This window comes from Phoenix dactylifera, chromosome 12, assembly GCF_051530095.1.
Source record: "Phoenix dactylifera cultivar Ajwa chromosome 12, Ajwa_hap1_PhDact_Kaust_v1.1, whole genome shotgun sequence".
Classification (NCBI taxonomy): domain Eukaryota; kingdom Viridiplantae; phylum Streptophyta; class Magnoliopsida; order Arecales; family Arecaceae; genus Phoenix; species Phoenix dactylifera.
In genome coordinates, this window is record NC_143201.1 from 26,037,204 (window position 1) to 26,060,165 (window position 22,962).

The 22,962-nt window shown below is 41.6% G+C and overlaps 3 protein-coding genes across 4 annotated transcripts; 1 reads left to right on the forward strand and 2 right to left on the reverse strand.

Moving 5' to 3' along the window:
* Nucleotides 1–363: 363 nt before the first annotated feature.
* On the forward strand, nucleotides 364–8,045 carry LOC113462119 (hydroquinone glucosyltransferase-like). Its single transcript, XM_039130595.3, has 2 exons — nucleotides 364–1,144; nucleotides 6,829–8,045. Exons 1-2 carry the CDS (start codon nucleotides 470–472, stop codon nucleotides 7,678–7,680), a joined length of 1,527 nt encoding a protein of 508 aa, XP_038986523.2. The 5' UTR covers nucleotides 364–469; the 3' UTR covers nucleotides 7,681–8,045.
* A 660-nt stretch (nucleotides 8,046–8,705) lies between these two features.
* LOC103708157 (putative WRKY transcription factor 53) lies at nucleotides 8,706–12,326 on the reverse strand. 2 transcript variants are annotated; one of them, XM_039130299.3, is made up of 3 exons: nucleotides 11,366–12,271; nucleotides 11,135–11,263; nucleotides 8,706–9,923 (listed from the first exon to the last, which is right to left on the reverse strand). In XM_039130299.3, the coding sequence occupies exons 1-3, from the start codon at nucleotides 11,683–11,685 to the stop codon at nucleotides 9,278–9,280; spliced, it is 1,095 nt and encodes a 364-aa protein (XP_038986227.2). In that variant the 5' UTR covers nucleotides 11,686–12,271; the 3' UTR covers nucleotides 8,706–9,277. The 2 variants fall into 2 exon arrangements, with proteins under 2 accessions (XP_038986227.2, XP_088565507.2); XM_088709381.2 differs by having other exon boundaries at nucleotides 9,781–10,185; nucleotides 11,366–12,326.
* Nucleotides 12,327–20,010: 7,684 nt separating this feature from the next.
* LOC148703170 (uncharacterized) lies at nucleotides 20,011–22,472 on the reverse strand. The gene has a single exon (XM_088723309.2). The coding sequence runs from the start codon at nucleotides 22,423–22,425 to the stop codon at nucleotides 20,011–20,013; it is 2,415 nt and encodes an 804-aa protein (XP_088579435.2). The 5' UTR covers nucleotides 22,426–22,472.
* Nucleotides 22,473–22,962: the final 490 nt, after the last annotated feature.

The window sequence follows — 22,962 nt, forward strand, 5'->3', positions numbered from 1 at the left end:
ACATTTATGATCTTTTTACACAATTTATTTATTTAAAGATGCTTTAATTTGTTTCATTTCTTCACGTGAAATAAATATTTCATGTCCTTCCATATTTATATTCCGTTGGATATTTTTGAAGTAATGTACCATATATGTAGCAACATCCTTTCCTTACATACATACATACATATATATATATATATATATATATATATATATATATATATATATATATATATATATATGATCTTTTTATTTTATTTATTTATTTAAGTAAGCCTTAATTTGTTAGTTCCACGTCCTTCGATATTCGAAGTATTTTAGTAGTTTCTTGTATGAAATATATAATCTCTTTATATATTTCTGGTGACATCTGCCATCTTCTTATTTAATTTATTTACTAGGATATCTTATTTTTATTTATTTTGTTTTCGTGGAAGTTCCACGGCCTTCCGCGTGTATATCCGATTGGATAAAAACTAATGCAATGGGCCTTTATGACCTCACCACCGCTCTATCAACCTCAGGCTTAACTAATGCAATGGGCCTTTTTGACCTCACCACCGCTCTATCAACCTCAGGCTTGACCGATCGAGGCCTCTCCAACCCCATGGAAGACCCGGAACCTCGTCACATAGCCCTCCTCTCTAGCCCTGGCATGGGCCACCTCATCCCCCTCGTTTCATTTGCCCGCCACCTTGCCCGCCACCACCGCTTCGCCATCACCCTCATCGCCCACCCCACGGACCACTCCGACTCCGCCGGCAACCGCTCCCTCGCTGACTCCCTCCCCGACGGAGTCAATGTCGTCTCCCTCCCCAACTTACCTCCTGACGCCTTCCTTGACACCAAGCCGGAGGCGAGGGTCTTTCTCACCGTTAAAGCCAACATCCCTCCTCTCCGTTCTCTTCTGAGGTCTCTAAAATCCACGGTGTCTCTCGCCGCTCTCATCGTCGATCCTTTTTGCCTTGACGCCTTCGACGTGGCTGCTGAGCTCGGCATCCTGGTGTACCTCTTCTACACATCGTCGTGCATGAGTCTCTCGCTTGTCTTCCACCTCCCCAAGTTGGACGCGTCGTTCCAAGGAGAGTACCGCGACTTGCCTGAACCAGTCCGGTTGCCCGGGTGCGTGCCGGTCCAGGGGAAGGATCTCATCGAGCCGATACAGTGTTGCGCGATGAAAGGACTCACCCTCGATCGTACTGTTCTCTTTCCTGCGTCCAAACTGCGGAAAGACGAATCGAGAAGAAGAAGAAGTAGAGAATAAAATCAAACAATCACAAAGACAACAATTTTACGTGGTTCACCCCAATACGGGTTACGTCCACGGAGGCTACACGCACAGATTCAATATATTCAGCAAGGGTTACAATGATCTCTCTTCCTGTTGGAGATTGCACACCTAGGGCTTACAAGAGAGATAGGACTCCAAAAGAAACTCACTATAGCCGCTCTCATCTCACCTAGGGTTCACCAAAAAATCCTATTTATAGGTTTTCAACACATAAGGAAACTTCCCTACGAAAAACCCTAAGTCAAAAAACCAATCTTGCCATCGTTTCAATCAATCCCGTGATCAGGAGTCGACTCTTCACTTTCAGGGGTCGACTCCTGATAAGTTCGAGTCGACTCGGACATCCTCGGGTCGACTCCAAGTATCAGCACCGAAACTGGCACGCTCTGTCTTCCTGAGAGAGTCGACTCCTGCAGGGCTGGAGTCGACTCCTGCAGGGCTGGAGTCGACTCCTGCAGGGCTAGAGTCGACTCCTGCAGGGCTGGAGTCGACTCCTGCAGGGCTGGAGTCGACTCCTGCAGGCAACCCAAAAAACTGCTCTCTGTTTCTTCACTGTGGCAGATGCGAGTCGACCCTCTCATCCCTGGGGTCAACTCAAGCTTCATAGGAGTCGACTCCAGCTCTGCAGGAGTCGACTCCATTCAGTTGGCACAGACTTTTTCAAGCAAACTTGAGCCGAATTCAATTTGCAGTCGTTTCGAGTTTCGAGGCACATTTTTCTCAACAATCTCCCACTTGCCGAGAAACAAGCCTGAAGCAACCGTAACCCCATCAGCAACATGATCTCCAATCATCCTCCATGTGTGTGAACCTCTGTCTTCACTTCTAGCTGTGAAGACCAACAGAAGATGCACATATGTGCAACTTCTCAAGAGTAACTACCTTTGTCAACATATCTGCTGGGTTGTCCATTGTATGTATCTTCTCTAGCCGGAAAAAATCTTCTTCGAGGAGTGACCGAATAAAGTGATATCTGATATCAATGTGTTTGGTCCTTGAGTAAAAAGCAGCATTCTTTGCCAAATGTATAGCACTCTGGCTGTCGCTATACAACTTCGCATCGCCTTGCTCCATGCCAAGCTCTTTCATCAAACCTTGTAACCAAACCATCTCCTTGCTCGCTTCAGTAAGAGCAACGTATTCGGCCTCGGTCGTAGACAATGCTACAATCTTCTGTAGTTTCGAAACCCATGAAACTGCAGCACTTCCCAGTGTGAACACATACCCGGTAGTACTCTTTCTGCCATCAATGTCTCCAGCCATGTCAGAATCCACGAAACCATATAGGCAAACATCAGGACCACCATAGCATAGTCCTAAGTCTCTGGTTTCTTTCAGATACCGCAATATCCACTTCACAGCTCTCCAATGCTCCTGGCCTGGATCGCTCATGTATCTGCTCACCACTCCCACTGCATGGGCAATATCCGGTCTCGTGCAAACCATGGCATACATAAGGCTTCCGACCGCTGATGAGTAGGGTACATACTTCATCTCATCTCGATCATTCTGCGTAGTCGGACACTCCTGCTTTGATAACTTGAAGTGTGCGCCCAGCGGAGTACTCACAGCTTTAGCCCCGTCCATATTGAACCGCTTCAGCACCTTATCAATGTACTCTGCTTGAGACAACTTCAACGTTTTAAGCTTCCTGTCCCTGCTGATACGCATCCCAAGGACTTTCTTGGCTTCACCCAAGTCCTTCATTGAAAACTCCTGGGATAATTGTTTCTTCAGTTTCACAATCTCTCCCATGTTGGCACTTGCCACCAACATATCATCTACATACAGAAGTAGAATGATATATGAGCTTTTCAATCCCTTAAAGTAGCAGCAATGATCACCATTACACCTCTGAAACTCATTCTTCAGCATAAACTGATCAAACTTTAAGTACCACTGACGAGGCGCTTGTTTCAACCCGTACAAACTTTTCTAAAGTCGGCACACCCAATCTTTCTTCCCCTTCACTACATATCCTTCTGGCTGCTTCATGTAGATTTCCTCTTCAAGGTCGCCATGTAAAAATGCAGTCTTGATGTCAAGCTGCTCAAGATGTAAGTCTTTGGCTGCCACTATGCTCAACACCATCCGGATAGTAGACATCTTCACAACTGGAGAAAAGATCTCGTCAAAATCAATGCCCTCCTTCTGCTGAAAACCCTTGACAACAAGTCTCGCTTTGAACCTCTCAGAACCATCTGGTTCAAGCTTTAGTCTGTATACCCACTTGTTGTGCAAAGCTCTCTTCTCCTTCGGAAGTGGAACCAAGTCCCACGTCCTGTTGGATGATAGGGAATCCATTTCATCATCCATGGCAAGCTTCCACTTGTCACTGGCTTCGACCTGTAAAGCCTCCTTATAGCTTTCTGGCTCACCACCATCCGTAAGCAACAAGTATTGTAGGGAGTCAGCATACCTAGATGGAGTTTTTCTGTTTCTTTTACCCTTGCGCAAAGCAATCGGCAGCTGGCAGTTTTTCTTCTTGCTGTGCTTCTCCCACTGGCTCAGCAACTTCTTCATCGTCTCGAGACATTGTTTCATCATCCAGCTCTGCATATTCCGATTTTACAGCTTTGTCGCCTTGGCCCGTCTGTTGCTGCAGGTCCTTGTACAGAACCTCTTCATTGAATACAACATTTCTGCTCCTGATGACTTTCCGATCTGTCGCATCCCAGAGTCGGTATCCAAAATCATCACCACCGTACCCAATGAATGTGCACTTCTTTGACTTTGCATCCAGCTTGGTTCGATTGTCTGCAGTATCGAGCATGTAAGAGATGCAACCAAAGGTACGCAAGTGAGATAGTTTCACCTCTTTCCCAGTCCATGCTTCCTCCGGCAGTCCAAGCTCCAATGCAACTGAAGGCCCTCTGTTGATCAGATACACTGCTGTACTGACCGCTTCCGCCCAAAAAATCTTCGGCAACCCCGCATGAAGCCTCATGCATCGTGCCCGCTCGTTGATGGTGCGGTTCATGCGTTCTGCAACGCCATTTTGCTGTGGCGTTCCTGGAACCGTCTTCAGTCTTCGAATTCCAGCTGAGGCACAAAAAACCTCAAACTCATCACTGCAGTATTCGCCCCCATTGTCAGACTTGAGACACTTCAATCTCTGACCTGTCTCATTCTCCACTAGAGCCTTCCACCTCTTGAACTTCTCAAATACATCGGATTTGTGCTTCAAGAAGTAGACCCATAGCTTTCGGGTAGCATCATCGATGAACGTGACATAGTACCTTGCTCCTGCATGAGAAGCCACTTGAGTTGGTCCCCACATGTCAGTATGTACGAGTTCCAACTTAGAATTTTTCTTGGTACTACCTCCTTTTGAAAAACTGACCTTCTTCTGCTTTGATAGTACACAATCTTCACAGAATTTCAAATCCACAGATTTCAGATCTCCCAGTTTTCCTTTAGTCATCATCACCTTCATCCCTTTCTGACTCATGTGGCCAAGTCTCATGTGCCATGTCCTTGCATCAACAGTCGGATTTGCAGTACTGACGGTGGAATCAGTATCAGCTGTCATGTATAGTATTCCTGACCTTGCACCTCGAGCAATCACCAAGGCTCCCTTAGTGATCTTCCAAGCATCATCATTGAAGATGGTCACAAACCCCAAATCCGACAACTGACTTACCGAAATCAGATTTCGAGCCAGTTTGGGTACATGTCGCACATCTTTCAGAGTTAAAGTCATCCCACTTGATGTCTTTATCTGAGCATCTCCCTTCCCTACGATGTTGCAACTGTTTCCATCACCAAGATACACCTTGCCGTGATCACCTGCAACATAGTTTGAGATGATTGCCTTGTTTCCAGTAGCATGGAACGAGGCACCTGAGTCGACTATCCACGACTCCGGATGAATATCACAGGAAAGTATCAGGGCATCATCTTCACTTGCAGTTTCGGCTAAATTAGCACTTGCTTTAGTGTCAGAACCACCATTGTTCTTCGATACTTTGCAGTCTTTTCTCAAGTGACCCTTCTGCCCACAATTCCAGCACTTTCCAAGAGGTCTAGACTTGTTTCTAGACTTGGATCGTCCACCCCTATTTCTGTCTCCCTTCTTTGAAGTCCTTCCACGTTCTTCAAAAGCCAGCGCGTTCCCAGATGAACTTGCTGATGGATCCAGGGTTTTCCTTCGAGCCTCTTCACTCAGAATAAGAGCTACCACTTCATCAAACCTCGCTGTAGTCTTTCCCGAAGAATTACTAACAGCCGTGATAAAGCCTTCCCAACTTTCAGGCATCTGACCTAGAAGAGCCCACGCCTTCACCTCATCAGTGAACGTGATCTTCACAGATTCCAATTGGGCACATAGGGTATTGAATTCACTCAGATGTGAATGAACACTCCCACTGTCTCTCATCTTCAAAGTGAATAATCGTCGAATCAGGAATACCTTGTTCGCTCCTGTTGGCTCATCATACATGGAAGCCAGTGTGTCCATCAAATCTTTTGCAGTCTTTACTTTGGATATATTGGCGAGGATCTCCGATGCCAAGGACAAACGGATAGCGGCGAGCGCCTTCTTATCAAGACGCTCCCACTTCTCCGACGCCATGTCTGTCGGCTTCGCTTCTTCTCCGCCCAGTGGTAGATCCAGATCCTTTGAGAGCAAGTAATCTTCCATCTGCATCTTCCACACACCAAAGTTCTGTCCGTTGAATTTCTCTATCCTCAATCTTCCTTCGTCAGCCATTGGAACACAGGGAACGTTGCTCTGATACCAGTTGTTGCGCGATGAAAGGACTCACCCTCGATCGTACTGTTCCCTTTCCTGCGTCCAAACTGCGGAAAGACGAATCGAGAAGAAGAAGAAGTAGAGAATAAAATCAAACAATCACAAAGACAACAATTTTACGTGGTTCACCCCAATACGGGTTACGTCCACGGAGGCCACACGCACAGATTCAATATATTCAGCAAGGGTTACAATGATCTCTCTTCCTGTTGGAGATTGCACACCTAGGGCTTACAAGAGAGATAGGACTCCAAAAGAAACTCACTACAGCCGCTCTCATCTCACCTAGGGTTCACCAAAAAACCCTATTTATAGGTTTTCAACACATAAGGAAACTTCCCTACGAAAAACCCTAAGTCAAAAAACCTATCTTGCCATCGTTTCAATCAATCCCGTGATCAGGAGTCGACTCTTCACTTTCAGGGGTCGACTCCTGATAAGTTCGAGTCGACTCGGACATCCTCGGGTCGACTCCAAGTATCAGCACCGAAACTGGCACGCTCTGTCTTCCTGAGAGAGTCGACTCCTGTAGAGCTGGAGTCGACTCCTGCAGGACTGGAGTCGACTCCTGCAGGACTGGAGTCGACTCCTGCAAGCAACCCAAAAAACTGCTCTCTGTTTCTTCACTGTGGCAGATGCGAGTCGACCCTCTCATCCCTGGGGTCGACTCAAGCTTCATAGGAGTCGACTCCAGCTCTGCAGGAGTCGACTCCATTCAGTTGGCACAGACTTTTTCAAGCAAACTTGAGCCGAATTCAATTTGCAGTCGTTTCGAGTTTCGAGGCACATTTTTCTCAACATACAGGACCGCGGAAGCGACGCGTACAAGTTGTTTTTGAACGCGATGAAACGATTTCCTGAAGCAAAGGGAATTCTGGTGAATAGCTTAGAGGATCTGGAGCCGGGGGCTGTGAAGGGTCTGGAGGAAGGTGAAGGGATACCTCCGGTCTATCCGGTTGGTCCGTTGGTCTGGACCGTACCGGATGAGGAGCACGAGTGCCTGAGGTGGCTGGACCGGCGGCCGCCTGGTTCGGTGTTGTACGTGTCGTTCGGGAGCGGGGGAACGCTCACTCTGACTCAGACAAGGGAGTTGGCATTGGGTCTCGAGATCAGCGGGCAGCGGTTCCTGTGGGCGGCGAAGAGCCCGCATGAGAGTGAGGCTAATGCAGCGTACTTAAGCGCCAAGAAGAACGAGAAAAACCACTTGGACTTCTTGCCTGAGGGCTTCTTGGAGAGGACCAAGGACTTGGGCCTTGTAGTCCCCTCATGGGTTCCTCAGGTGCAAGTTCTCGGCCACGCTTCTACTGGTGGTTTTCTGACCCACTGCGGGTGGAACTCCACGCTCGAAAGCATTGTGAAAGGGGTACCGTTGATCGCGTGGCCGCTGTATGCAGAGCAAAAGATGAACGCGATCCAGCTTACCGAGGATGTGAAGGTGGCGCTAAGGCCCAAGGTTACCGAGAGCGGTTTGGTGGAGAAAGAAGAAATAGCGAGGGTCGTTCGGTGTCTAATGGAAGGGGAAGAAGGGAGGAGATTGCGGAAGAGGGCAGAGGAGCTTAGTGATGCAGCTGGTCGTGCTCTTGGCCCGGGCGGGTCTTCAATCAGGGCAATGGCGGATGTGGGCCGTGAATGGATGGACGCAAGGAAGTGAGAATTTGAAAGCATCAGTCCTTGCAAACTATATTTGAATACTAACTTTGAAACAGCATCTATGTGGTTGGCCTACCATGGAAAAATAAACACGATTTGACAATAAGCAAAAATAAGAACTACATGCTTGAATTTATTAGTCAACCCAGTAATAGATCCATAAAAGACGCCGCTCTAAATTGGTCTCCACGAAGTTTGGCGAGTGTCACAATTCACAATCTCTAATCATTTTAAATTATTGACCGGGTGGTAGCCTACACTATGCTGGGCCAAGATATAGAACAAACAAAAAAATAGAAAAGAAATACCGAAAGAAAAATAATTAAGAGAAAGAGCCACACAAAAAAAACTCTTTCTCACTCCTCGCCAATAATATTCAGTCAATAATATTCTCCTTGAAGTTGAGTTGCAAGCTCTACATCCTCTCTGTAAAAAAAAAAAAAAAGCCTTTCCTTTACTAATATTTGTTTTTCTTTTTATGGATTGCTAACCAAGAAATAAGTTTATACGATGATGTTTCAAATTCAGTATGAATTAAAAACTATTCTGATGAAGTTTGCGCCGATTAGTTAGTAAATTTTGGCCAATTCCCCCTTTGTACTATTAAAAAATGAGATTCTTGGTGGATCCGAGTTTGCTGCTCCAACTATTATAAAACTAATACCTATTCTGTTTAGTACTTCAAGTGCTTTTCTAATGTATAATGTAAATCCCATGGCAGATCAATTCCAACATTTTGATATATTAAATTTAGGAGTTATTGGATCGATAAGAATAAAGAGATTTATTACTCTCCTTGTCATCATGGTAGTTGACATGCAATTGTTATTCTGATTCAGTGCAAATTAGTGTGAGCTAGATTGGGTATGAGATCATCCTCAATAATAGGTCCGTTGGCTTAAAGGAAACCCATCCATGCACAATCTAACCATCCATGCCTGATGCACAAGTAATCTGCACTGCCTTCAAACCTCCTAGACAACTGAGTCATTGAAATTTGGCATGCATAGATGGACTTGCACTGGCTAATTAGCTCTCTGTCTTCTCTGCCCATCTTGTTTATTTGAACTGATGAATATCTAGTGCTTTAGCACCATGTAATAAGCTGAACTAATCCAAGGCTAATGGTAAGCCCTGAAGATTTCAAGTTATGGCCTACATTAGTAAAGGTTTGTAATATCTCTCATGGAGAGCTGCCGGAAACCTTGTTCTCCTTTGTTCTCAATCTCTGCTGTACATTCTTCCACATTAAGATTGGGTGGCTCCTTGCCTCCCTTCTGATTAAAAAAAAACAAAGAAAAACACTTGGCCTTTGCCATGGGAGGCCTTCATATAAGGACATTAAGCATGAAACAAAAAGTCTATTAATTTCAACAATTGAACAATTAAGCAACAACAAAGGAACTCCCAAGCGCAGAAAAGAAAGAAATAAGAGTTACTGAAAGTTCTACCTACATTAATAATAGAATAACACTGCGACAAAATCAAATGGGAGCCCTCCCTTGCATGCCTGCATCTTTGGTTCTTCTTCACTAGATAATGTTTGCAACAGGCCCATCTTGACACCCATTTGAGTGATCGGATTCTTTTTACATAATTTATCGGAAAAAGTTGGAATTATGAAATGGGAAATTTGGTTCAAAATCCATAAGTGGTTCGAGCATGAAATCAATGTCAAGCAAAGGGAAATTGGTCACCGAAGCTGAAGTGGAGATTATCCCGGCGAGGTCAGATTCTGAAGTATGCGGAGCTGTTCCGTCTCCATGGTTGTCTATCTGGCATAGAACTGAGAAGTGGCTCGACCCGGAGGTTGTTGGTGAGACAAAGTTAGGGGAGAAACTGCCCGTGAGCTTATTCTCCAGTGTCGGAGGCGCGGAAAAGATTTGGTTCTCATGCTTCAAGCTGCTGACTGGTGTAGAAGGGAAAGAGAAGGAAGAAGACGTAAGGTCTTGATCCTCCCTCTCCAAGCCTTCAGTTTTCACCTTGAGGCCTGTTCGGAAGCTCAGGAGCAGCTGCTGATCATGCTGGGGATGTTGTTTGTCATGCTCGAGTGGAGGATTCTGTTGGTCTCCTTGCATGTCTGGTTCCGGGGCTGCTGATGCTGAGTGCGCCCGTGGCCTTTGGAGGCATGTGTGTTCCCCCCAGTATGTGATGTCAAAGACGGCCGGGTCTGCATCCGATTTCTGCACTAGTTTTTTGGCAAGACATCCTCGGGAATTGCGATGACTGCACCGGTAGTAGCCTCTGCAAGAAATGTTTAATGGTCTCTGATCAGATCAGAGAGGAGAGGATGCCCCAAACTTTCCTTCTTTTTTCTTCCAAAATTGCTAACTGGTAACCGGTAAGTGTTTCATTCCGATGGGTAAGTAGGCAAAGTATGCTAAGTCCTATCAAGCACTGAAAGGATGCATCTTTGTCTACAGTGCAGGAATCATGTCAGAACGGAGAGAAGACTGGAATCAGGTGCTCGATCAGGAAAGCTACCAGCATGGACTGATGTGTTTGCCTAACAAGCATTTGAATTGAAACTTTATTACCGGACGCATTATCCTAGAAGACAATTTAAGAGATTACTTCCCCCCCCCCATTTTACTTGTATGATCCACTCCTTGACAGTCATACTTTAATAAGACAGATTCTAAGCTAAGTAATCTAATGCGACGGATCCAAATCAGAGTGCTTCCCAGAAAGAGTCCATCCAAATAAGATGGACTAGATGGAAATTTCTATCCATTGTAATTTGTAAAAGTGAAAAATGGGAGACTGCAATAATTTATTCATGGACCTTTTATGTTTATATTCAAGAACTGAATGATTTCTCTGCTTATTAAAATCACAAAGCTGCCGAAGAAATATACTGTTTGTCGGTCAATATGCACCATTCAAACATTAGAATAAGCAAAAAATATCGGTCAAATCAAGGAAGCAATTCAAATGAACTTGTGGTAGGCTGCCAACACTCGCCTACCAAAGGCAAAAGTCAAGAAGATTATGGCAGAGGAAAATTTCAGGAAGAGTGCTGTTCAAGGTAATTAGAAACAAAAAAAAAACGTGGACAAGTTATCTAGCAACTATCAAATTAGTATTAGCTACACTACCAAAGACACACAAAGGAATCGATGCTTCTTTATGTTGACCTACTTGATCATCACTCCAGCAAGACTCTTGCCGCATCACAAATTTGGCCAGAAAGTATGGCCCGTAGGAGAGGAATGATCACCCTAGCATTAATTGGATGGGGCAAGCTGGTGGATCTCTTAAGTTTGTAGTTATGCCCACCAAAAATGTTACATTAAGGAGTGAAAGGAATGGTCACCCTAGCATTGGGTGGGGCAAACCGGTGGGTAGCTTAGTAGGAGGCCAATTAACGTGGCCGGCTTTCAAGGCGAAAGGTATATACAGCAGGATAGGATCAGAAAGCCCTGCCTTTCTCCTATAGTAGATAAGTTACTGACCTTGGATACTTGGCTCCAAGGATGTCCTTCTGCCCGTACTTCCTCCAGCTAAAGCCATCATCTATAGGCCCTTCGGCGGTGGCGCCAGAGGAAATGCGCACTTGGCCAGACCACCTGGGCAAAGCCCTCCTGAAATTTTGGTTACAAAATCTTGTTCAGAAAAAAGACTGCTTTAAGAAAGCTATGCATGCATGTCAAAGGTTTCTCAAGCTAAATCTGTTGAACATGTACCTCTTGTTGGACATCTCCCTCCGCTCGTGTTCCCTGAAGGCTTTCTCAGAATTCTCGCTCCGTGGTCTCCTGCCGGTTGATCGCGGCGAGCCGGCGCTGGTGTTATTGGGGCAAGGTGGCTGCCGAGCGCTGTCGGCGCTGATCAATTTGGCCATGGAAATGGCTTTGGTGAAGGTGAATCGTATCTGTTGTGCTAGCGACTTGCTCCGTTCAGCGGAGGAAGGATCATCTAGGTGCGCTTGGAGCTGCCTAATTTGCTCTTCGCCTTGAGTTAGCGCCTCGAGAAGCAAACTGAGGTCCCAGCTGGTTCCCTTCTCCATTTGTTTACTTACAGAACGAGATGACGTCGGTGCCTAAAAATTGAAAATTGCCGAGAAAGGCAGATGAAGAAACGTTTAGGAGAACCGTTTGGAAAAGAGAATCAGGGCATGGCTTGCGAGGTTATTGCTGTTCCTGGAACTAGAAGTAATTCTAGTGGAAGTCTAGTGCTGCTGATGTACTTTGAGCTGAGGTATTAATGTTGCCGCTTGATAAATTGCGTGAACGTTGGGGTGGTGTCGAAGCTTAACAATGATGCTGGGACTTACAAGAAGCAATACTTGGAACGGAGCGTATAAAACAAATGGAGGGGAAGCACAAACGAGGTGGAGTTCGCTTTAGCAACCAACTATTTATGCAGAAGTCGGTCGAGCTTGCACAAAGAGACTATGATCGGAGGCCAACTGAAAGCAAAGCTGGAAGTATTTCCTTCCCCTTTGTTTCTTGCTGAATGGCCGCAAGAGATTGAGAAATAAAGGATGAGATAAATAAAAGAAGGGGATCGAGTGGGTTTTAAACCTGAAGGAGGGATGGGGCGTCGGGATATATAAGGCTGTGGTTTTGTGTCCGTACAAGAGAAGAGAAGTTTGACTGAGAAAAGCGACTTCTTCGTTAATATCACAAGAGCCATATACCGGTCTTCGGTCACAAGGGATAGAGAGAGCTGAGTGCTGACCGTTTCTTCTCTTCATCTTTGAATGATTTTTGTTGGTAAAATAGGAAGCTCGGGAAGAACTGACCAAGAATCTTCAAACCTACTTCCGCGTAGGTGAGTTTGTGTAAAGGCAGCGGCACTGACGTCCGCTCTATGCTTTATCGCTTACGCTTTCGCGACCATGCCAAGAGCAAGACCGCACACGTGAGGTACAGCGAAGCGTTTAATTTTCTTTGTATTACTAGGTGAACCCTTCTTTAGTGCGAAAACTCCGTCCCGAGTAGACCTGTTCAAATCCCACGTGGCCTGCCCGAGCTCAAAGTATTTCAAACGGATCTGAACCTAGCTTTTAAACCTGATAGGTCGGGCTGGGCCTAAATTAGAGCACGCCCGTTAAACAAGCTAGGCCCGATTTCACGTTGACCCTGCCCAAGCTTCTTTTTTTTTAATTTATTATAACTTATAATTAGAAGATCAGGCTAAGGCTCAACCCAATATGGTAGCTAGCCCTAGGCCTAGGTCCTAAGCTCAATTTGAAACAAGATTTGAGCCCCAGCATTGGATGCGGCAAGTGCCGAGGCCTCCCTTTCCCATCTCACCCCAGCTGCGATTTCTCCTCCTCTTCTTTTCGTTGCTACAGAGCCTCTCCTCCCCCTTTCACCATTGTCGCCGGCCTCTATTTCTTCTCTCGCCGCCACCACGGTCTCCCCTCTCCTGTTGCTTTGGCCCTCCCTTCCTCTCTCATTGCCGCCACAGCCTCTCCGCCCCCTTTCACCACCGACACAGCCTCTCCTCACCTTGTCGCTACCGCAATCCTAAAAGCCCGAGCCTCAACCCAACGTCCGAAGGTACCCGATTAGGATTTAGAAAGTATTCTCAAGCCAGAGCCGAGATGGTCTCCGACCTAGCTAATTTTGGCTATTTATTTGGCAATGCTTCCCCCGAACCTGACCCGGCTCACCCAATAAGGAGGTCAAGTCCCAAGCACGATTATGATTAGTCAGCCAAGGTTAAGGGATATCTCCTATCATTTACTAAAGATAGATCACAGCACATGCAAGTCACATGGTTATTCATACGTGGCTTATATGGTAGGAGATATAAATCTTTGTAATTATTATTTTTAATTAATTATTTAATTTGTGAGATATCTATGCTGTATGTAATATGAGTTGCTGGAGACAGAATTCACTGATCTCCCCCTCCTTTTTGTCGTCTCTGCGTCCAAATTTATATAAATATCTTAGAGACTATCTCTTTCTTTTCTTATTTTATATCTACACATATTTTTAAAGTAAAAATGCTTTTTTGTATTTTAAATATTTAAAAAATAAAGAAATTATATTACAGCCAGTGTAGAGCATATTCATTAAACATGTTTTAAATACTTTTGATCCATGCAATTATAGCCATCCATCAAAGATCCTTTAGATAGGGGGACTTCTCTTCTTTCTCCCTTAAAAATACATACATACATACATAGATACATATAGGTATACATATATACACACACATATATGTATGTATGTATATGTATATGTATACACTACAACAGTAAAGGGTTTTGGCGACTCTATATTGCCGACACTACAAAAAAGCGTCGGCAAATTTTTTTCTTGCAACGGTAACCGCCGACGCTTGTTTAAAGCGTCGGTAAAAAAGGTTCCGCCGACGCTTGTACGCGTTGGCGTAGGAAAAAAATATGACGACGCTTATAAGCGTCGTCGGACTTCACTCCTCCCCTCCACAAAACCCCATCGACCCCCTCCCTCCATAGCCCACAGCCCTAAATCCCTAACTCACGGCGACCGACCCTCTCCGTCCTCAGCCCTTTTCACCGATCTCAGCCAATCTCCTCCGACGAACGATCCCAAATCGTGTTCCTCCGCCGCATCTCCTTCCCCTTCTCCCCCTCTCCGTTGGCCAGGTTTGGGATCTTCTTCCCCTCTCCTTCCCCTATCATATTTCCATTCACCCCCCGGCAAACCTTCTACTTTCTTTCTCCGCTTACCTCCTCATTGTGCGTCTTCTCGCTTCTCTCCGCGAGTTCTTCGCCCACTGCCGCTAGATCTCCGACAAGACCGAGGCGACCGACGGCGACGACCCACCGCAACCACGGATCCACCCCGCCGCCGACTCTCCGCCGCGTGCGCCGTCCCCTACGTCCCGAAATCTAGCGGCGCGGGTGCTTTCCCTTCCCGCTGACAAGCCGCTGCCGCTGCCGCCGCCATGGGCGACGCCGTGGGACGGGCGGTGGGGATCTCGAGGTAGCGTCCGGATCGATAGGGTTTCTCCGCGATGGCGCCGGGGGCGGCGTCGGGGAGGAGCTGGGTGGAGTCCTACACCGGGATGTCCGCCGACAACATCAAGGGCCTCATCCTCGCGCTGTCCTCGAGCTTATTCATCGGCGCCAGCTTCATCGTCAAGAAGAAGGGTTTGAAGAAGGCCGGCGCGTCCGGGGTCAGGGCAGGTACGGAGTAGATACTTTTGTTGGCTTTCTTTCTTGTGATTCTCTCTCTTTTCTCCATTTGTTTGGTGGTTATTTTGGCCGATTTGCTCATCTGAACTGTGGATTCTTGCTGAGATAGTTTCCTTAGATCTCTATGTGATAATGGTTCTATCTTTTGCCTTATTTGGTGGTCTTTTTGCGGGATTTGGTGATCTGAACTGTAATGCTGCATTCTTTCTTGGAATTTAGTGGGATAAGAGTGTGTTGTGGAGGAACACACTCTTATCAAATGCTCCATAATTAGAGCTCAGTCTATTTCCCAAAATTTTGGATATTGCTGCTCATTATATTTATAACTTGTATATTCAACTCAACATAAACAGACATAAATTAACTCTTTCTAGATCTCACCGTTATCCTATTAATCATCTTAATCAATGTTATTTCAAAAGGCATTCATTATGGATTATTTTTGGCACACAAGGAAAGAACTATAAATATCCCTTGTATAAGAAATCAAAAAAGGAAAAGAAAGCACTTGTCATTTGATTGCATTGAAATTTTTGCATGTATGCCCTATATAACAAAAGCCCGATGCATTCATGTACCGACAATACTACACATTTTAACTCAGTTCTTAGATTTAGCATGTTTGTCATTAATTTCTTGCTTGTTATTTGATTCAATGTGAAAAATATCTGAGAGATCCAACAGTTAGATCATTTGTCATAATAAATTAGTTCATTGAACACTGTCAGCGTGGTGCCATCAGCGGACAACCTTCTAGTATTCACATCCGGTTTGTACATGCCCAACTACAGAAAATTTCTTTCAACTGAATGACCAAATTAGTTAAATTTCTCAGGTTTGTGCAACCCCATGGAGAGGATGAAAGAGCTTCACAGTATCAGCTTGTGCTCAAAGAGTCCAACATTGCCACCAGAAGAAGAAAAGTAGTTTGAGATCTATAAAATTAATCATCAATTGAAGAGAGACTCTTTCCTGTACAGAAGCCAAGTGCTCATTTCTTAAAGAAGCTGTGTTTCGGTTCATATCCTCATTATATTCTTTTATCCATTTTTATTGTTCATGACATGCTAATCAATTTTCAGAATCATCTCCATATTATTATTATCCAACTTCCTGTCATTTCAGTAGTGTAAATTCCTGAGAACATGTACTATTTGGTGTCATCTTATCCACTGCCTATCCCTTTTTCAGTCTGTCTCCTTGTTCCATGTCAGTTATGTTGGAGACACCATCCATGGCTGTTGTATTGTGCCCAATTGTAGTCAAAAGATATGTGGTTGCTTCATAATTAGAGCTGAAATTGTTATGCTGCAACCACTAGTATATATTTTAGCGATTGGATGAATTATATTATGCAGTTACCATGTGATTCTGGAGTCATATATATTTTATGTGATTGGATGAATTAAATTTTTTTTTAAAAAAAATAATATTCTAACGACGCTTTAAAGCGTCGTTAAAATCACGAATTTTTTTTAAAAAAAATAATATTCTAACGACGCTTTAAAGCGTCGTTAAAATCACGAAATTTTTTTAAAAAAAATAATATTCTAACGACGCTTTAAAGCGTCGTTAAAATCACGAAATTTTTTTAAAAAAAAATAATATTCTAACGGCGCTTTAAAGCGTCGTTAAAATCACGAAATTTTATTTTAAAAAAATAATATTATAACGACGCTTTAAAGCGTCGCTAATTTCCGACGCTTTTGAAAGCGTCGGAAAATATTTTTCCCACTGTAGCATAGGCGACGCTTTACCGATGCTTAGGAAAGCGTCGGGATGGTTTTTACCGACGCTTAAAAGCGTCGCTAAAGGCCAAAAAAAGCGTCGCTAATGCCCAATTTTCTTGTAGTGATATGTGTATATATATATGTGTGTGTGTGTGTATCTATATATATATATATATATATATATATATATATATATATATATATATATATATATATGCATGTACGTATTAAAGCAAAATGGTCGGTATTCCACTACAAACTTCATTGAGAGAACAAAATAAGACCTCAACAATAGAAGTCTGGGAGGGAAGGAAGGGGGACGAAAAGTCTCCCCTGGACCTAAACTACAAAGAAAAAACCCAATCGCTCAAAGAAGAACAACAAAACAGCACAATTAAAACCACCTCGCTACGCAAAATACCATTGACACCAAAAAGAAAGCTTCCGGTCGTTCATAGCAAAGTTAAGTGATGCAGCAAAGGGCCTCCTGCTTTCTTGAACTTCCGGCTTCCGACTTAATTGGCCTCTTGTCTGATCCAGAACCTTGAGCTGAATATGGTATTAAGAACCCCTACTGATGAATTCTTCTGCATTCTATTGTAGAGTCGGGCATTGCGCTCCAACCGAACAGCCTGCTGTAACATTATAATCCTACTTGCCTAGTTGTATATTTATTTAAAATACTGCACAAATATTTTAAATATTTTTCGCAAATGTGAGTTTCAAGTAACATAAAATATTGCAAGCAGTATGAAAAGGCGAAAAATATTGAAGTTCAGCAAGTCTCGTCGCACTAGCAAGTAACGAAGAAAAAAATGGGGAAAAGAAAAGAAAAGTGGAACAAATGATGAATGTGGTGTCACGCTTTAGGGTTGGAGATGCCAATCTAGAATTCTTACAGTACAGGTGCAATACATATGGCATATAAGTTTTTTCGCAGCACGGATATCGATGTATGTTATCGTTGTACACTCTTCTCTTTCTCCGGTTTGAGCTAGAGTGGTTGGCTTCTTCTTCTTTTGTTGGGGGTTAGGGAGAGGGCATGGTTGTAACTATTGAACATAATATAGTATACGTATGAGAAATTGGTTATCGCCTTTACAGAATAGTAGTAGTCACTTACTCTATAGCCACATATTGAACTAATTGGTTACAATTTTTTGTTATTGATCATTTTTTTTATTACTATTAAAAAATATATATGTATATCTAACTATTTTATTTTTGATGATATTTGTTCTGCTATATGTACTATCCAAAGTAAGATCATGAGGCTCTCCTGAAGGGTTGTCAGTCTCGACACTACATACAATGCATGTAGGATGATCTACCATAGTACCGTGGAACCACTGTAACTATTTTGATGATTAATAACAATTTTTTTAATTTTTATTCACTTTTTTGTTGTTGTTGTGTTTCTCTAATACGAAGACGACCGTGCTCGCGGGAGCATTACAGGGGAATAAAAACAATAGGCAATTAGTTGCCAAGGATTCAACTCACACTGGGCCTTAACTTTAACAATGCAATCCCCCACCGTGAAATTGCACAAGAAAAGGTAATCTCACGTTAATCCATACCCTCTCTTTATTCTTTAGTCGATGGTTTGGGTCCTTCGTGAATGCAAAGTTGAATAGTTTTTCAGCTTCTCGTAGTCTTTTTTTTTTTTTTTTTTTGGATGGAAAACAGGAGGGGGATCCATCCGGAATTTATTGAGAAAGGCTATTTACAAGAGCTTATCGTACGTAGTCTTGATTAGTTAATAGAAAAGGGGGAAGGAAGAATTCTTCGAGCACTTTGCGAAGCAAAATGAGAATCTACTCTACAATTCAGCTTTAAAACAAGACCTTGGAACGATCACTGCTTAGGAGCAAACAGGAGTAATCCACAAAATACCATGCGCCTCATGTTGCTTCCTTATCCTTTCTGCCCTTCAGCTAACGCAAGACCAGAGACCACCACGGGATCACTCGGTTTTATCTAAAACGTGTGGACCGACCAAGTGAGATATCGTGTGCTGCATGGAGGATATTTTTGAGCTAACGCAAGATCATCACCGTTCGACAAAGAGACTTCTCCAGAAGCTCAAGGTGACGAATTCACCCTTGTGGAGGATACTTTTATAGCATCCTCTAAGGTGGGCAGTCTCGTCTAATTAGACTAGTGTAACTTTCTCGACACCCTTCAAAGTAGCGTGTTCCTTTAGCCCAGTTCACGACCCTTTCAGAGCCTCTGTCACGGAGAGGATGAGAAATCTGGAAGGTCTCGTGATTGGGTTGGAGGAAAGAAGAACCACCTCTAGAATATTATTTCAACTCGAACTGGAAAAGAAGCATTTTGAAGAGCAGTTCAGAGGTCAGTTTCATCGCCCGAGTCGGTAATGCACTGGATGCATCATTGCCGGTGTGGGAGAATTATAATATATATAGAGAGATAGATATGTATGTATACTGTACGATACTATGATGCATATTAAAATATTAGGATTTTTTTTTTCATGAGTACCCTTCTAAATATCGAATTTTGTATGAATACATTTTTAAAATTAATATTTGTTTGTATACACTTGTCAAACACTTGTTTTGCTATTCTACATTTTTTGTATCCTTAATTCTTATTTTTGCATACGTACCAACGCCATCTAATGCCATTAAAAAAATTAATGGTTTCAAATTAAAATGACTAAAATATTATGCGAAAAAAACATTTATAGAATAATCGTGATGGAGGATAAAAAAAATAATTTTAAAATTTTATTTTATTTTTAATTAAAATAAATATGATTTTTATTAACGGCCTTAGAAGAACTATTATATTAGGGGCATTTGTTCAAAAACAGTATTTTATGAGGATATAAAAATAAATATAAATTTTAAAAGAATATTTACTTAAATTCAAATTTTTAAAAAATATTTATGTAAAAAAATACTGAAATATAATATAATTATGTTTTTCCAACCAACATAGTTAGTTTTCAGCGCTTCCGAAATGTCTGCCACCTCTCCACAACAGCAAAGTCCAAAACTGCTCCTGTTTCATTTATTCCTAACGAGAGCATTGCAGTCAATGAGGACGTGTGCCTGCTCCTTCTCATCTGAGTTGATTTAAATATTTATTCATAAAATATCCACATCATTTATATATTAGCATGATAATTACGTTCAAGTAGCTATTTTTCATCAACTGCTCGGGTTTTGCTTGGAATTAATTAAATGAGCTAACTTGAGTTCCGCTCGTTTACATCCCCATTAAATTAAAAGAGATATAATCCCTGTCAGCAGTCTCGTTTAAGACTTCAACACTAAAATAATTCAGAAGATGCCTCTGTCACGTACTCTAACAAGCAGTCAGGGGCGGCCCAATGCATTTGGGGGCCTCGGGCGAACTCACTAAATGAGGCCTTTTTTAAAATAATAATAATAATAATAATAAATTTTTAATAAGTATAAAATATTTTAAAAAATTATTTAAAAATAATCCGTCTAGCTTTTCGAGATGCAAAATTACTAATCAAACTTTTGTACTCTAGATTCATTAAAATATTATTTTCAATCGATAATATAGCTAATCCATTTAATCTTTCTTGTGACATAGTTGACCGCAAATAAGTTTTTATCAACTTTAACTTTGAAAAACTTCTTTCAGCAGAAGCAACTGTTACAGGTATTGTCAACAATATCCTATAAGCAATGAATGCATTTGGAAAAGAATCTGTTTTTTTAATAAAACTTAAAGTATCAATAGGGGTACTAGTTTCTATTTGTAAAACTTCTTTTAAAACATTTAACTCCGAAAACAGATCAAGACCATCAATATCAGAATATTCACCGTGCTTTAAAAAGTTTTCAAGATTAAGACAACACTTTTTCAAATTCTCTTCATTCAAAGATTTTAACTTTCTAAAATTAAACAAAAAACCAAAAACATCTTCATATATGGTGAATTGTTCAAACCTATTTTGAATTGAAGAAATAGCTTGATCTACTATATATAAAAAGTAATCAATTCTAAAAGATTCTTCAGCTGATCTTGTTGTTTCATCATTACTATTTTCATCAAATTGTTTTTTTCTACGGATCACACGTTTTTCACGAAATATAGGTTCTATTTCCATTTCATTTGCAATTTCTTTAGATGAATTCAAAGCATTCATGAATCCATTTTCCCTATAACTTTTCAAATAAGAAAGAAGATTTTTTAATTGATCTATAGCAACATCAATATGCATGTCTTCAGATTGTAAGTTCTTACTAACTGAATTAACAGCAAACAATATATCGTACCATATATTCATGCCTAACAAGAATTCAAAATTTTCAATCTCATATGTAGCTAAACATATAGCCTCACTCTTTATTTTAGGATCTTCACTAGTTTCCGCTAATTGAACTAATGCATCTCTTATTTTAGGAGCTTGATGTTTAATTGCTTTGACACTTTCAATACGACTTTCCCAACGTGTCTGTGACAAAGGTTTAAGAGTTAATGTAGATACATTATCTTGTAAAATTTTCCATCGTTTTGTAGAAGAAGAAAATAAGGTATAAATTCGTTGTATTACTCCAAAAAAAGATATAGCCTTAGGACATGAGTTAGCAGTATCACATAATACTAAATTTAAGTTATGACATCCACATGGTGTGTAAAATGCTCTAGAATTTATATCTAATAATCTTTTTTGTACACCTTGATGTTTTCCTTTCATATTAGACCCATTGTCATACCCTTGTCCTCTTATATCATTAATATCAAGTTTATATTTTTCTATTATATTTATAAGTGCAACAAAAAGGCCTTTTCCAGAGGTATCATCTACTTCTAAAAATTCTAAAAAATATTCTTCTATTTTTACTGGACTTGTTGAAGTATCTACACATCTTAAAACTAGGGTCATTTGTTCTTGATGGCTTGCATCAGGAGTGCAATCAAGTATTACAGAAAAGTATTTTGCTTCTTTAATCTTTTTAATTATTATAGTTTTAATTTCAGATGCTAACATTTGAATCAATTCATTTTGAATCTTATGACCTAAATAATGATTGTGAATTTCACCATGTTGAATACGTCGAATATGTTCTTGCATTACTGGATCAAATTCTGCAATCATTTCAATAAGACTTAAAAAATTTCCATTATTGCTTTGATAGATCTTTTCATTCTTTCCCCGAAATGCTAAATTATTTTTTGCAAGATTTTTTACGACAGCAATAATTCTCAATAATACTTTTTTCCAATGATCTTTCTCTTGGTTTATTTGTTCTTGGAGACTTTTATCAATTGTCTTATTTTTCAATAATCTCACTTCTAAATTAATCCATTTATTCATGCTAGTAATATGTTCATTAGTTATTTCATGACTTTTGATCATAATACCTAGATTTTTCCAATTCCTAGTTCCTTCATTGACTAAGTGACTCGTGTTAGGTGTTGAATCAAATAATTTACAACAAAAACAATATACTCTATCCAAATCCTTCGAATACACTAACCATCTTCTATCATATTTTTCACCATTAGGTAATTTACGAATGTAATGTAGCGTAGAGAAGTGCCTATTATTTTCATCCTTAGGAAAATGAAGATCATAATCTCTAATTGGACCTCTTTCTACTAATAGATCTCTCAACCTTGTATCGATTTGCTTCCATTGACCAGGATCGTATATATTTGTAGAAATAGAACTAATTTCATTAAGCTCTACACTATTCTTATTTATCCTATCTTCATCTAATTTCTCATTATGTTCTTCACCATGAATATGGTTGTCAATCTCATTTTGTTTCATTCCTTTCATGTCATCTTTTAGCTCTATTTCAGGTGCTTGTTTTGTTGTTAATTCCTGAGTTGAACTTGATGTAGTGTTTTGTTTGTTTGTCATAACAAATTTATCTAGAGCTCCTTTTTGAGATTGAATGAGTTTTTCGATTTTTTTTTTTTTTTAAGTTTTTCATATCCACATTCATATTTTCTATTAGACATTTGAATATAAAAATTATATTAGTAAACAAAACAATTAAGATAATTACTACAAACAAATTAAAATATAAAAGAGAAAAAATAGAAGAGAAAAATTGTAACAAAATTATAGAAATTGCAATAAAATTAGGGATATTAAACACTGGATGTTGAAAATATAATCAAACAACAAAAGGGGGTTAGAAGGATCACACCATATGTTGTGCACTTGTGCTACAGTGACTAGGCCCACTACCCGCAGTAACCCACTGTCCACTGACTCACTGAGTCACTGTCAGTGTCACAGACTGACAGTCTCTCAGTGATACGGACGGGAGGGAGGGCTGAGGGTGAGGGGACGGCCGGGCCTCTAGGCCCTCTACTGCTTCACGCCTTCACGGGAGGGAGGGCTGAGCCGCTGAGGGTGAGGGGACGGCCGGGGCCGGCGAGGGAGGCGAGG